Source organism: Synchiropus splendidus, chromosome 1 (assembly GCF_027744825.2).
Source record: "Synchiropus splendidus isolate RoL2022-P1 chromosome 1, RoL_Sspl_1.0, whole genome shotgun sequence".
NCBI lineage: Eukaryota > Metazoa > Chordata > Actinopteri > Syngnathiformes > Callionymidae > Synchiropus > Synchiropus splendidus.
The window spans coordinates 60,706,933-60,723,554 of record NC_071334.1 but is presented as its reverse complement, the minus strand read 5'-3'; the positions used below and the strand labels follow the sequence as shown (position 1 = coordinate 60,723,554).

At 44.2% G+C, this 16,622-nt stretch overlaps 1 protein-coding gene across 12 annotated transcripts in view; it reads right to left on the bottom strand.

Moving 5' to 3' along the window:
• Window positions 1-11,203: 11,203 nt before the first annotated feature.
• Window positions 11,204-16,622, bottom strand: part of vav2 (vav 2 guanine nucleotide exchange factor) — a 137,716-nt gene continuing 132,297 nt past the window's right edge. For 8 of the 12 annotated variants that reach the window (XM_053853127.1, XM_053853129.1, XM_053853128.1 and 5 more), the window contains one exon: window positions 11,205-14,934. In XM_053853127.1, the coding sequence (XP_053709102.1) occupies window positions 14,887-14,934 (48 nt within the window). In that variant the 3' untranslated portion in view covers window positions 11,205-14,886. Of the gene's footprint in view, window positions 14,935-16,622 lie in introns of all 12 variants that reach the window. The other 4 variants (XM_053853136.1, XM_053853131.1, XM_053853137.1 and 1 more) reach the window with 2 other exon arrangements.

Below are 16,622 nucleotides of genomic sequence, written 5' to 3'. Positions count from 1 at the left end.
CATCTTTGAGCATGACACCAAACACCAACAGTCATCTGACCTCAATTGCTACTGTCTGCAAGTGGGAATCAGAAGTTCAAGGTTAAATGTTTTATAGGATAAGTGATAGAGCTTAGCAAAGAGGCAGTGGCTGTGGTTAGGTGAAGCATGGAGCGGCGCTTCTTTCTTTCTATGTGCAGTTCAGTCACTATGCCACATACTGTGAGGGGTGTAATTCAGCGACGAGAGCTTCTGAAGGTCTTACTCATGAGATCCTTGGTTGAGAGACAAGTGAGGTGGAAAAGAGAGAGAGAGAATGCTGTGGGCTGGTGGTGGAGTCAGGACTGCAGACTGTTAATCGTGGGAGAGAGCTTCAAACTCTCCCTATTAGAGGTCCTATTAGAGGTCCTTGCTATTATGCGTTAAGTTATGTGTTAATGAGTGTGTATTTGTGTGTTCTCAGATAGGGCTCCATTGTTTTCCACAACTTTGTGTCTGCATTTGGACATAAAACAAGTCCGCCTTCAACATAAAGTATTTTCATCTACATGTCACATGGGTTGTGAACTGAGTGACCGTGCTGAATGACATCTCAGTTTCTGCTCTCATTGCGTCTGAAAAGAACAGTTTCTGATCACAAGAGGCTACCTGGGTTCTCTTTGTTCTCACCATTCAAACAGTTGAAGGGAGGTCCTACTTGAGTCAAGGGGAGGTGGAGAACGAAGGAGGCAGACATCCAGTGCCTGAGGATCTGATGCTTAAAATTTGTCGCAGACCATTTGCTCACTGCTTGTCAGGGGAAGACTATAGAATTAAGGTGATGGTGAAGGTGAATGCATATAAAAAATATTTGTTCTTAATTCAAGTATATATATAATTTTTTTATTTTGTTAAATCTTGATCCTGTAACTTGTCAGCTGTTCAACCATCCATATTATATGATCTAAGCAGAAGTGGAGGCTGAATGACAATGGGAATAGCACTTTCTGAAAAACAGGAAAAACAGGTGGAGCAAAACACGCTGCTCGGCGTCATGGTGATGCAGGGGAAGAAACAGGCGGAGCCCAGGTGAGAGCTGCAGCCTCTGAGCTAACGTTGGTGATGAACCTTGACAAGTATCCTCTGGAATCAGGTAAGAGCGTTCTGTTTCTCTCGCCTTTGATGTTCTATTCACCACACAGTTTGAGCTCTGACTCATTTTGTGATGTTAGTGAGCAGAACAGTGATGACGATGAGTTGGCAAATGGAGTCAAGGCCGTTCTGGACGTCTGTCCTCTTACTGTCCGCTGTCCTGAGCTCAGGTAAGATCATGTGGCGGAAGAGCCTCAGTATAGCAAAGAAACTGCTCCTTCGTTGCTGTAAGTGTTTGAGAAATTGTGGGGATGCTTTCAAAACTTCTTCTCCATGAGACCTGCACGTCTGTGTTTTCATCACAGAGCTCCAGCACCCTGTGGAATGGTCTCAGTGGTCAGTTGCCATGGTGCTTGCTGTTGAACCAGTCACAGTTTCAGAACCATTATCTAGGTTAGAACTGCAAAGAGCATTCTGGAAATGGCAGTTTAAAATCATTTTCACAAATCATCTGCCCTCACACTCACTGTTGTCATATAGTCATGGACATCTCGGTGACACGGAGACAGACTGGCCACTCATCTCATTCATGCTCCAATATCAGTGTCAGCAGATGATTTGGTTTCCCTTGATTCCATTGTTGTAACTCAGGGGTGACCGAACTGTTCCAGAACGGACCACAATAGGTACAGGTTTTTATTCCAACCAGTCAAGGACACACGGTTTAGCCAGTCGGTTGGAACACGCAGCACCAGACTGACTATCATCTGATTCTAGTCTTCAGGCACCTGGTTGGTGAAGCTGTGTGTGCACTAGTTGGGTTGGAACAAAAACCCGCACCCACTGCGGCCCCTGAGGAGTTTGGACACACCTACTCTAACTGGTACTAACACAAAGCACTGGGGTGAAAATCAGCTCCTGTATGTCAGAGACCATGGTTCTCCATTTACAAAGGGGCAGAATGTCTGGTTGCTCAAGAGGTGGAGGAGTTTGAGAGCATCTTGAGGTCTTGCTCAGCAGTGAGGGAGAGATGGGTAAGATCAGCTGACCGATACATAGTTTTTCAGAGATACAGGCGAAGAAAGAGGCAAAGCTCTGTCCATCTATGTTGCTGCTTTCACTCAAGTGTGGAGCATCCAGGAGAGACTCAGTGTAGGTCAGTGTAACACCTCAGTCTTCGACTCATCCCCTCCGTTTCTTGCTTTCTTGTCAATATAAAAGGAGCATATATGCCTGTGTTTATGTCCCCAGCTCCATTGATGAAAAGTTTTAGGGGACGGATGTAGAGATTCAATTCTATTACTGTCTAACCGTAACTGAATCAGCAGCTTGTTAGAATCCAAAAATGTTTTTTTTTCCAACATCTGCAGGATAAAGATTGGGCACACCAAAGCATCCACTCCAGACAGCTTGTTTTAACTAACACACTCTTGCAGCCAGTTTTGGCAGGAAAAGAATCGGGCTGTACTTTTCTGGAACAATGTCACTCGCCCTTGAGGCCACATTCAAAGTACCAAATACGACGGTGCTCTAAAAGCTGTTGAAGATAACATCATGTTGTGTCCAAACATGATTGGTTTTTCTGCAGAATGGAGAGGCAGCCAAGGATTGCTGGTGACCTCGGGAGGTCCCCAGACCATTCGCATGGCCAAGGGGGAGAGCGTGGTGCTGGGTTGCTCTTATGAAGTCGCTCCTTTTGACACTGGCAAACTGGACATTGAGTGGTCAATGCTCAGCCCTGACACAACACAGAAAGATACGATGGTAAGTGGCTGAACTGTTTTGCTGTAACTTGTTAAAAACCCTGCCGTGTACTCAACAAGGTACTGCTTTTAGTAGGTGATGTGGCTCTGCCGGCTCCATCATGACATTGTTTTCTGAAATGAAAACACAATTTTGACACATTTTGTCCAAAGCTCAGCGGCTCACGGTGCCTCTCTCGAGAAGTGAAGCAACCTGGCCAATTTAATAGACCCAGTTAGAACCAGAACCAGAGACTGGAAACCATCCAAGAACCGCCGTCAACGTGTTGCACAGGTGTTAAAGACAAAAGACAAATGGTTCTTTAGTCATTTCCGGTTGTGGTTTGTTTTGGTCATCGACATCACGTAAGGATGTTTGATGCTGAGATGCCACTTTCACACGCCCGTCTTTAAAACAAGATATAATTTCTTTATTATTATTATTATTATTGTTGTTATTAATAAATAATATTTTTCTTTGTTTGTTTCTGGTCAGATGGTGCAAAAAGAGAAATTCTAAAACACTATTTCACATGTGGTCAATGTATCAAAACTTTTCATCCTGTCAGATGTCGCCAGGAAATGATTTTTTTTTCTTTCTTTATTCAATATCTGGATATCACACCTGGTGGGTTATTACATTAATATTACATTAAGATGCTTTTCTGCATGACTTCCATTAATCTGACAGTTGGTGCTTGTCCACCTCAACAAACACAAACACTCACAGCGATGCTGAGCGATTGACATCAGCTAGTCCATAATCTACAATTCAAAAGTGAGAAAAATGTTATTTTGCGAGTCGCATGTAAGTTAAATGTTAAATGTAATGGAAGTTAGAGCTAAAACACGCTGACCGCTCAGGGTTGTGTGGACCTGCCCTCACAAAGCTGGGTGTGGGAGGCTCGTGCTGCTGCTTCTCCACATGGTGCGGTGAGAAGAGATTTGAGCCTCAGAAACAATGGCAGTGGCAGTTAGAAGTGGCTGTTGCATGTTCGCCGAGTGCTACCATGGTTCTGGCCCGACGGGTTGTCAGTTGTGAAACGCTGCTAAAACCCTCTTTGACTGAGTCTCCGCCTAGCTAATGCTGAAAATGTTGCCTTTGTATTATTGGACGGGTGTTTGAAAGGCATCCAAATCTCTGAGTGCAAGTGCTGTTTCTATCCAGCCGTTGATAGTAAGTTGCCATTCAGTATCGTGGTTGAAGCACTTACCTCGAGCATTTGTTGTTGAGCATCCATCGTGGTGAATCCCTCTGTATCCATCAAGTGTTTCAGACAGTCTGGTGAATCACATGCTTCTCCTCATGGTTAAAAACGGTGTGTAACTACATTTTTTTTAGATGAAACCATGGCAAGGGCTGACAGACTTCTGCAGAACTTTATTCATCACAAAGCCGTAATTGTTTTTTCCTCCTCCGACAGCTGATATCTCACAGCAGTGGATCCACGTACGATCACGCCGGTGGCAAAGGATTCCGCTTTCTGGCGGCAGATCCTTCACATGGCGACGCGTCGCTCTCCATCACAGGGCTGTCCTTCGCCCACAGTGGAACATATCAGTGTAAAGTGAAGAAGTCACCCGGAGTGGACATGCGGAAGATCTCGCTGGTCGTAATGGGTAAGGCTCAGTGGAGTCTGATCATTAACCATGGATCATGTTCTTAAAAACCCTTTCCACACACATCAGTCCAGGCGAGATTTGAATAGCATCCTTCAGAGAGCCAACTGCCACACACAGAAAATGAGTAGGTCTTACAGGATAAAGTCGAATCTCCCAGGAAGGAGAGCTAGAGAATAAATGTCTGAGGAAAAGTCAAGAGCCATAAAACTTCCACGCTGACTTTGTCAGCACGCGCTGACCTCAGCGAGGTAACCATGTGAACTGTGCTGCTACAGCAGCCTGGTTAAGCACGTGTTCAAGGTCAAAGCCACACGTTTTCTATTCGACGGTGAAGAGCTTGTCATATACATGGTGTCATCACTTCAAGTGGGCCAAACATTCTTCGCTCTCTTCGCAGCAAAACCTTCCGTGCCAAAGTGCTGGGTGGAGGGAAGCGAGATGGTGGGCGAGCCTGTGGCCCTTCATTGTGACTCGGCAGGGGGCGCCACTCCACTCAGCTACTCCTGGAGCAGGCAACCCTCCATCCCTCCTGCAGCCACACAGAGTAAGTGTGACCTCTGCTGAAGCCGAGTGGCTACTGCACGGGAGTGTGCGTAGGTGGGCTGGTTTGTCCTACTCTGTGGGGACCAGTTCTTGACAAAACACTATCTTTATGAGAACCGTATGACTCTGTGGGGACATTTGGCTGGACCCCACAAGATTAAGTCTCAATTTGAGGATGAAGATTTAAGTTAGCGCCAGTGTGCTGGTTAATGTGAGCCATGTGTTTTGGATGGTTAGGTTTAGGGTGAGAGGCTGGGGAAAGGGTCATGGTAATGAGAAACCTCACAATGTCCCCACAAGGATAGCAATATGAACATTTTGTGTGTGTGTTGCTATCAAACTATTTTCATCCACTATTTTATTATGAACTCAAATGCAACAAGCAGGTACAGTAGGTTGCTGTAGTAGTAGGTTGTAGACATTGCGTACTATAAAGTGTGAGTTATCCATTATTGTGTACAATGGATTGTCAGTGATTTACTAAGAAAACAGGCAATTCAAATCAGGCTTTAAATGCTGGAGTTAAAGTGTTTCAGTCGAGAGAGTTTTTGCCCCAAAAACAACGTGAAAAGGGACTGAGAATAAATAGGTGGAGCTAGAAAGGCACTGGGACAGCGCATGCCCCCAGCAAGCCTCTCATTTCCACCCACACTGACTTTTTTTTAAACCCAATATTATTGTTGCATTATTTTTAGCTATGAAATGTATTTAAAAAAAAAAAGGAAGGCAGTCCACATCTCACCACCACTGGCCGAGACTGTGTCGCTGCTGTAAATTTCCTGTCACCGTATTTCGAAACAAACAGAGAACAAAACAAAGGAGTCACTGAGAAATTACAGAAGAAAGGGAGGAAGGACAAACTGATGGTGAGGGTTCAATGTCATTATAGCATCCATCTGATGGTCTGAGAGTCAGACTGGTTGTGAATGAAACAAATGTGATACCTGCAGGAAGTGACCCCTTCTGCCCCCATCCACCTGAAGTCTCACGCCAAAGTTTTAGATGGTAGCTTTATGCGTGAGAAATCTCCATTCTTCATTCCATTTTGTCACCACAGACAAATGAAAGCTGCTTCATTTCCGTGATTCATGATGGAATATTGAAGTTTGTATTATCGTGCTGAGTTGAACACCAGCCCAGGAACACTTTGATGTTAACTGCATTGGACAACAGCATGGCTGCAGGGCTACAGGGCACTCTTTCTGAGGCGGGCCAGGTTTATGGACCCTCCTTCACATGCCACGAGAACTGTTTCTGGCAGCTTTCGTGTCAGTTTGTGTCGTTGTTATCTTCTCATCACTGCGTGCACGGGCCTTCATTACGGACACCATCAGAGACTGACACTCCAGTGCTGTGCGCTCGTGTCACACCAACACAACAATGAAGTACGATAAAAGCACCACTCTGAATTGAGGAGCGTCTGTTCCCTTCGATGTGATTTCTCCTTCTCACAGCAATTACTTCTGCTGCGTATACGCGAGAACATGGCACCTATGACGGAAATATGCTCAGGAAAGGTACATATTGAAACCACCAAATAGATCTCACCGAGTCTATTCATGGTGGATGCATGGATGAGTACATACGTGTCGTATGTTCACTCCAGGAAACATAGTTACAGCAGCGGTGAAAGGACATATACCTGGGTAAATCATCTCGCCAATTCTGAGTCAAAGAAACCCATAAACACGCTCGTGTGCAGTCTGTTTTGATGCTTGCTGGGAGTGGGCCATGCTTTCATGTCTGGATTTGTTCCCCCTCAGGTCCTGAAAGTGGGGTGCTGGAAATCAGCAACCACTCGCTGAGCTTCGCAGGACTTTACGTTTGTGAGGTGAACAACGCTGTCGGGGCCGAGCGCTGCAGCATCAACCTGAGAGCAGACAAACGTAAGCCAGTTACACAGCACGCACGCTGTCATCCATGATCCACTCGAGCTGTCAGGGCAGCTAGAGATTTGATGGTGTCCTCTCTTTCATGTGGTGCCAATCTCTTTTGCTCCACTTGCTCAGCATGTTCACATGTCTTCCGGTGACATGTGAAGGAAGCGCTGGATCCACCAGATGAATCAGATTGTTGAGACTGTTGGATTTTATATGATGTAGTTTTGATTTAGCTTCAACAGTGTTGTTTAATTCAGGGGTGTCCGAACCGGTCCTCAAAGGGCCGCAGTGGGTGCAGGTATAATGTGAAGAGGACAAGCTTCACCTGTCAGGCTTTGGAGGAGTATAACTATCTGATAGTCCGTCTTGTTATCAGCTGACTCCTCATGGGTTGAACTGTCTGTCTCTGATCAGTGGAGGAGGTTTGGACACCCCTGGTTTCATTCACCCATTCATTGTTGATAGAGCAGCGTTCAGTGGTTTATTCTTGATAAAAAAAAATAAAACAAAACGCTGGAAGATGTCACTAACAAACCTGTCACATAACATTGCAGCAGCTAATGCAGCAGGACTCATCGTGGGCACAGTGGTGGGCTCCATTCTCCTCTCCTTCGTCCTTCTGCTCTTCATCGCTCTTGTGTACTGGAGGCTGAGAACCGTGCGGCACAGCGAGAAAGAGTTCTCCAACGAAATCAGGTACCAGCTTAGCTTCGTGACAGAGATGGTGAAAATCAATTATGAACAACAAACGGCAAGGTGGACTCTTGGAAGGTAGTTCATCCAGAACAGAACTTTTTGTTTGCACACATCGGGAGCAAGGAGAAGCAGACTCTCAGCAGCAGTCTAGACAGTGACACTTTCTTTGCAAGTGATGCAAAGAAAAGAAAAAAGAAGCAGCCAAGTGTCTATTTTTCAGCTCATAAGTATTGACATTATTATGTCTAATAATACATTTACACTCCCACTAAATACAACAATGACTGGATGTGTGCAGGAGGTTTTGTTCTAGCAAGTCGTAGCCCCTCACTCTCACCCACATTGTCATTTTGACATGATGTTTTACGGGACCATCGTGAGGTGTATTTCTCCTCTTCTAATAGAGTGGCGGCACATCAAAATAAAATGCTAGATGTTTGCGATTTTTTGCGAAGTTAGGACAACTAAACAACCTAGCAAAATAGCTGCCTCACTCAAAATGCTCCATTAAACTGCAAAGCATTGCAAACATGGAAGCTGAACTGTGACAGTCAATCGCTTCCGGTTTAGACTGACTACTAACGTTAATCGCTGGAACCATTTAAGATGATAAAGCAGCGAAAACAAACCTGTTGTTGATAAAAAATAAATAAATAAAAATGACTCCCACGCCCGAGCCCTGAGGACTCCTCAGCGAGTGTGTCTGCCGCGTAAAACCACAAATTCAACTGGCTTTACCAGAGAGCCACGGGGTTTGTTCTTGCTCCTCGTCGGTAATAACACACTTCTTCATCTTTCAAGACAATGTTGAACAGCAGTGAAAAAGTCTCTCTGTGAAGTCTGCGGGTTGCTTGTAGTGGCTCTGTTGAGAGCAAGTGGCCCGTCTCATTCTTTCCGGGTCACATGAACCGGTCAAGCGTCTTGATTTCATGTACCTGTGGAATTAATGCCACTACAAACTTGCTTCATATATACGACACAGTACTTTGTGGCAAGGAAAAAAAAAATCATCGTGTTTCTCACAACATATTTTAATCGAAGTAGAAAAAAGGTTTGCACTAATATGAAAAATAGTATTGAAAAGTATTACTCATGAATTACCCAATAATTATTTTTGAAAATACACATTTCTGTCCTGCAGAAATACATTAACAGCAGTAAACTCAGTGTACTTCATCTCGTGGCTCTAAACTACAATAAAACTTCAACATCGCTCAACAGCTAGCTATTGTGTTAATGATGACAGGACCCTGATCAATAACTAGTGATCAGCAAGAGAAATGAAAAGCTTTTTGGAGTGTGTAGCTGAGGATCCACCATTCTCATCCATCATTGATGAGCCCACTTGTAATTGCAGACATGGACGGTAACTGCACACTTGAAAATGAAAGCAGAGCAACCCAGAAGCGCATGTTGACTCCCCTACTTGCCATTTCAGTAAAAGAAATTGTCAAATCAAATCTGAGGTAAATTGGGAGATGTGATTCAGAAGCAGTTGCTGCCGGCCCACGTTTTTTTTCTATTTATGTGAACAGCAGACGTTGATATGTGAGCAGTGTCGGCGTGGGAGGACAGCAGAGACTCGACACTCGTCTTTCACACTGCTTCACTTCCCCTAATGTGAAAAGACAAATAGAAGTCAGAAGACAAAGACACACTCATTTGTTAGCATACAAAATTGAGAAGTTTAGTTTCCTGCTTGTCACAACAGAACTGAGGACACTTGCATTACACCCACCTCCACTGGCCAAAAAAAAAGTAAAATAAAATAATAATAATAATAATCATAATAATAAAAAGTGCAGTGTGACATAACTCAAATTGTGTCTTGTAGGAGCGTATTAATAGAGACAGTAGAGCACCAGACCTGAAAAGTTAGTTCAAGATCACCAACAGTGCCATCATCAGAGGCATCAGAGGCAGAGGCCAATACACACACTCGCACAAGAAATGCTTTCAGAATATCGCCGTGACTTGTCATCTTGCCAGTGTGTTGTACTGTACATGTCCTTGTGAGTGACACTTCATAGCACCCTCCCACTTTAGTCCAACCTGTCAAGTTTCAACCTGTATGAACAATAGAAAGCACCAAAGTTCTGTGGATCCAGAACGACACTGGTTCCAGAACCGTGTTGGTGTAAAAGGCGACTTGGAGACACAGCGAGGACCTCAGTCTTCCAGCTGAACTTCCAGTCAAAGAGAGGAGCCAGGAGAGGAGACCCGGACATCTAGTGAGGATCATCTCCCTGAGTGAAGCATTACAAGTCCAATATGGAGGAGGCACCAGGGCCGACTCTCCTTTGATAACAGCCTCTGCATCCCACCCAGAAGGGCTGGAGGAGGCCTCTGCTGAGCTCTTTCATTCACGCTTCATGCAAGCAGAAACTGACGAATGATTTAATCATTGGTGTCTAAAAAGTGGGGTGGATAAGCTTGGAAAATGGGTCTAGTTCACTTCCCCAAACAACTCCAATTCACAACTTTTTCTCACAGCTAAGAGCTATGAGACCAAGAGAGCAGAGAGGAACAAACACGTCTGCAAGGTTTTATTTTGGGCTGATCGGGGCATGAAAGGGATTCTAAGTTATATGGTTAAAAAATGCTTTGGGATGCTTTCTAGGAGGCCTCTGCAAAATGTGAGAAGCAGCGACGCAGCATGGAAAACCTGTCATAATGAAGTGACTGGCATTTGATTCGGGTCCGGCATGATGCCTTCAAATTGGCTCTGTACTTGTCAATTAAATCCAAGCAACTATAAACGCTCCAGGAAAAGAAGGGGAGGAGGTGAATTTTCAACCGAATTTGATATGGCTGACATGGAAGCTTTTAAGAAACTTTTAAGTGGTCTCACTTCTGAGATTGACAGAAAGCAGTGTGGTGAAAGTACGGCTCATAAAGGTGAATGACGAGACGGGGAAAGAAAAAATAAAGTGTCTGGTTCCACCGTTCACACTCCAAGTTTGTCCTCACTGGCCTCCCAGGCACTTGGCAACCATGTCAAGGAGATGGATGCAAAACATCCTCACTCCTACGGTGTAAACTACTGATGTCAGGGATTGAACTTTGGTGCCCCATGCTGATGTCAAAAGCAACCTTTTGTTGACACATTAATTGGCAGTAAGATGGGGGTTGAGTTTAGGTCAGCCATGGGATGGCGCTCCTTCCATTTGACACGTAACAACATGTGAATTGATGTTTAAAGCCCCGTGCGTTTCATTCACGGTGACTTCTTGACAGCACCATCAGTATGGAGGAGAGCCATGTAAGGGGTTATAACTCACAGCTGACGTCCACTGTGACGGTGAGTCAGAGTTTCTGAACTCTGAAAACATTATTCACTCCATTGAAAACATGCTACACTGAATGCTGACTTTGCCATCAGTACAGGACACAAAAGTCCACCTTCCCAACATCAATATAAGAGTATACAGGCCACGGTACTGTGGATGAGATGGAGTGCGCTCCACAGTTTGTCGACCACTTTCATACTTCTGTAGACAAGTAAAGCTGTAGTGAAAAAAACACTTCATCATTATCTTTGATCAATTGATGCAGTTGGTCCTAGGGGCGATGTCCATAGTGCGTCATCACATCCGACAACTCACATTCACCGGAATCTTTCCAGTGAGCTCTTAATGCACGGACGAAAAGAGGCTGAAGCTTCCACAGTGAACGTCTGCAGCTCCAGATATAGCTGGCGACCGAGACCCTTTGATTCGTCTCCTGTTTCTGAACGCTGCCTCCCTCTGAGGCCATCCCTGCCCGGCAATTAAGGAGAAACTTTTGACATTTCTGAGAGGAAACACATGCTAATGATTGCAGCTGTCCATCACTGCGGCTTCCCGTTCCCTCTTTTGTGAACAAATTCTGAAAACAAAGAGCTCAAAGACCCTCAATCCTAGCTTTTATCCCTCGTCCTGGTTCCGGTTAAGGTAACCCTGCATCGCTGAGACATGAATGGTAGCGAGACAGCAGGTAGAGACGGCCGAACAAAAGAGAATGCTGTATCTTAGCAACACACACCTAGACAGGACACGCAGCTTCTAATTTTCACTTTCACCGGAAACATTTTGATAACACTCATTATAATTCCCTCCACCAGCCAGTCTCCCACTGGAGATGGTAATGCCAATATTCAGGACTTGTACATCCCAGTCAGGGGAATTCGAAGCTCAGAAGTTGCAGTGATGTGTCGGGATTTCTGTGTTTGCTGGTGGAAGTGAGCAACAGGTGTCTTTTGGATTTCACATAGAGATGCACAGAACATATGTCTCATCTGATAGTCATCAAACTTCATCAATATGTGAGGCTAAAAGACAGAAAATGATGAAAACTGTGTTAAACAAAAGCAACCATGGACAAAAAAGCAACTGCACTTTCAGGTAGAGGAGATCAAATGAGGCTGCTTGAAGTCAAAGCTGGAGTCAACCACGTGCTGCTGGAATACAGGGCACTTGAAAGGCACAAACCTTTACTTTATTGTTGTAACTGTCTTCTTCAGAGAGGACAGCTGAGATCACTCATGTTTTTTTCAATGAACTACACAGATCCAACAGTTAAACCGAGTAAAAACAGAGAAGTCCAAAAACCTCCATGAGTATATCAAGTGTCCTTTTCCCTGTTACACAGAGAAGATGTCCCGCCTCCGGAGAGCCGACCAGTGAGCCGACACACAAGCCGGAGCAGCGTCCGACAGCCGTCTGTGATATACTGTCCAGTGGGTGACAAACAGAGAGGACACATGGAGATCCGGTCCATCAGGAGCAACGGTTACATAGCGGTCACTTCTACACCAGTGCCTGACGTGAGCACCAACTGCCACGCAGTGTAAAAGACTGATTCAAATGAAATGTGAGAGAGGGTCAACTCGAATGAAAGGATTAGTATATTTATGACTTTCCTGCTGTGATGTATGAGTAGTGGAGGAGCAGCTGGTGACCTGTGGTGCTTGAGAAGTTCAGGCATCCAGATTAACAGACAGAGATCAAGGCAGGAGACGGGTGTGAGAAGATTGCAACAAGAGCGAAAGAGAAACTTTACAGGACTGTAGTGAGACCAGCCACCATGTGTGGTGTAGAGACAGACGGTCAGACTCAAAGGCAAGAAGCAGAGTTTGGAGTGTCACAGTTGACGATGCTCAGGTTTTCATTGGGAGTGATTTCGAAGGACGCAAGCAGATCAGAGTGACAGCTCACATAGGTGTTTGAGACAAAGTAAGATAGGACAGAGGCAGGGAGAGGACAAGGATCATGTTAGATAAAAAGAAGAAGAGGAAGACACCCACTGAGATTATGGATGCCCTAACTGAAGACATGCAGGTGTGACTGGGAAGGATGATCGAGACACGTGAAGGTGGAGGTCACCAACTTGCTAAGGCGACTTCTAAGGGGAAAAAAGACAGGAAGACGATTGGACATCCATTTCAAGACTGACTCATGTTTCTGCCTGCTAATGAATTCTGGTTTGTTTCAGCGACATGGTGTTTTTTTTTCTTGTCAGACTGGAGTGAAAGCAGTCAGGTGACGAACTTTTCATCATTCATTTAGGCTTGTTTGTTCTCATGAAGTGGAATTCCTCGATGGAAGCAATAAAGCCACACTCCTACCACTCCAATCCAAAGCGGAATATTTATTTCATGATAGATGGTAATCTGGAAATACTCAACCATTAAAATACCTAGACGATGAAGCGCATGGTGTTGTTTTGTTGTTGTTGTTTTAAATGACTGAGGATGGACTGACAGGAGTTGAAATATCAAGCACCGCATGCAATGGGTTTCTGACCACTATAGCAACTGCAACTACACCCAGCGCCCCCCAATACACGAACAATGTATGTCTCCTACAAACCTTTGGACACTGGTTACAAAAAAAAGAAAAAAAAAACAGTTTGATCCGTAAGGACTCCAAGTTGACACTTGTATCCAAGGATGACACTTCAAATTTAATTTAATATTCCTTAGAATGACACATCTTTGACAGATGGGGAAATTTGTTTTACAAGCCGGAAGATGGAGACAATGTATACATCAGTTACCATTCCACTTCTTGACTACAGACCTTGGTAAACCCGTCAGACGTGACATTTATGGATGAATAGATTTTTATGCGAGAGCTCCAGATATGACCAAATTACAGATGAATCAGAAGGGTTTTTTTTTTTTTATGTCACTAAATTTCATTTCATTAGTCATAATTCACTGATGGATAAGCAACATATTTAAGACTGTAGGAATGTAAACAGTGAGCACAACATTTGTGGCAACAACCTACACTGAGCCTAAAGATGATTTCCTGTTAGTTAAATGGTTCATTGTTGAGGGAGGAAGCTTTTAGAATTGAAATTCACCCACCACCTGAAGATTTATCAAAATAAGGCAAAGTACAAAACAAACCAGTTCACATGACTCGATTTGGCAAAAGACAGTTGCTCCAGTTAGCAATGATGTGCATACTGTAAGACGGAGGAGAGCACAGAGACCATGAAGAGAAGAGGGTGTTGAGTGGGATGCGCTCTGCTGAGCGCACCTGCAGGGGGAAGCACTGGCAAAGTGTGCACGGTAGTTTTGGGGTTGTAAATTGTCCTTAAAGGTTCATCCAGTGTCCATTAGCGATGCGTGAGAAACTGCTGAGAGCTTGAGGGAAGTGATGAAGCGCCTCTCCCCCAGCGCGTCGATGAAGCACTGTCCTTGACAATATTTCAGGGGTGGCTACGTTGTTTACAAGCTGATGTTGAGGTTCAGTAAAAATGATGGTTCTTCAAAGGCACCTTAACTGTACATTGGTCTTGTTGTGTTTGTGTGGGTCGTACACGGACACATGCAGAAGTAAAAACCAGTCCACAAAGTCGATTTCCTCCACCGGTGTCAGCCCACAAGGCATCACCATGACAACTAAGGCAAAAAAATCTCCACATAAAAAGTGAGCATGTCTCTCTCTCTCTCCATCTTTCTCCTGACTTGCATTCCTGTCTTCACTAAAATCGTCTCCTCAGCTATACCTCATGATAATAATCTCTGTTTAATAAATTATCTCTACTGTACAATTTCTTCTCCGCCCTCAGACCGGAGCCATATGGGGGGGGGTTCAAAGTAAAGCTCTGCACAGTCACTTTCTGCAGCGTTTCATCCTCCTCTCTGTACACTCATGGATGGGAACACCAAGAAAACAAAAACAAAAGAAGATGAAGAGAGAATTTGGGTAAGAAAAACAAACAAAAAAAAGGCTCGCCATTTAATTAGATTCCGGAAAACAACAGCAAAAAAATGTTTTTCCCTGGAGTGTGGATTTTCCTGGAGAGTTTTCTCTGAAAACAGCAGACAGTAGATGTGGCCCTTTTGTTTTTGATAAGTTTTACTGCACTCCTTCTTCATCCACATACGTGGAAGGAAACCATCCGATCTGAAAAACAAAGCAGCAGCCGTCACTTTTGATTTTGGAGCTGCTGTCCGCTCAACAAACTGTCAAACAATCCAATTATAGGCGCCTAAACACCGACGCCTAATGGGCTCATCATCAGGATGAGCGGAACAAACAGCTCCCAAGGGCAACGGACGTCGAGGTAAAATAAAGTAGAATTCAGAGCTCATCTGTGCTGAGAAATGGAGGAAAGTGATGAATAGCTATGGCCGTCATGCAGCAGTGAATGGAGCAAGCAAGCTCAATGGCTTGTCACATTAATATAAAAGCAGTTAAAAAGACTTGGTAGGTTTCTCGGAAAACAGTTTACAGGAATAGAACACTGTGGCACTTTGGTGAGCTTTCAGCTGAACATGCTCACATTATGTTATAGCAGCGAGCGAGAGCATCTCTGGTCACGGCACAACAACTGTTCAAGTGCGTTTTCAGTTTGAAAGTATAGTCCGAAGGTTATCTTGAGGTACACCAAAGGCTATCTGTGTACTGCAAAGATGGGAGCTGAGTGAGAATCTGTACTCCTCAATAAATGTGGATGAGAGGTATTTACCTAGTACACTACTAGTACAATTTGTGTATACTCAATGAACACAGGTAAGTATACTTTAGTAAACTAAGAATGTTCCAATGTAGTCAGAAGAACTATAAAACTAGTAGTATATGGTCTGACGTACACTTATATACTTATACTGACTCCAGCATACTTAATCAAGTGAACTTCAAGTATACTAGTTTTTCCCAGGGGAAAATGTTTGGCCAGAAGAAGCAGCAAAATAGAAGCTCCCGTGCAGAGACAGTGTCCAGACTTCACTTTGCTTTTAATAAAATTCTGCAACAGACTATCCACAAACTTTGGAGCCACCTTCAGCAGATTGACCTTCTTTTTATGAGCAAAGCAGCACTTGGTGTGAACAGTTTCAGTTAGGTGAGGACCTACGAAGAGTCTGAGTGTACTAAAACACACACAAGCCTTAAAAACTAGTGATGAGTTCAGGAGGTTTTATGAAACAGTGTCCACATTTTCAGAGCTCAGCAGATAGCGCTGTTGATTTAAAAACAATGTGAGCATTCATTGGACCCTATGTGAAAGATTATACATCAGTGTGATGTCATGGCCTCTGAATATTATGACGCTGTTTCCTGTAACCTCATCAACGCATCAATACTAAAAAGGCAGAAAGGGAATGATCATAGCAGCATTCAAAGGTGCAACGCATCTTTTCAAACTTGTTTTGAAACAGTCAATAGCAAGTGTAATTCAGTGGCGGGCGGAACTGTGAGTGTGCGCGATGAAGAATCACAAGGCAGAGGCGAGTCATAACTTGGTGTTTTCATGACTCAATGACTGGTCAATAATCTCATTTTATCCCACTCTGAGATGCGTCACACAGTCGCATCCATTATGCGAAATTCGAGTCTCTCCAAACTTTTCACGCTGCAAACCAACAAAGACAATATCTGACAGGAACAGGCCTATCTTTGACACTTTTTTAAATGCTCAGCAGAAGGTAACATTTAGATTTTTTTATGTTTTCGACGAGGACAGGTGTTGCAAGTCGCTGAGTATCGCTCCAGTGGCAACGTGATCCAAATTTGCAGATTCTCGAACCTTTTGCAACCGTATTTTGGCCATCGCGGTAGCCATATTTGTTTACCGCCATAATCTCGCGGTG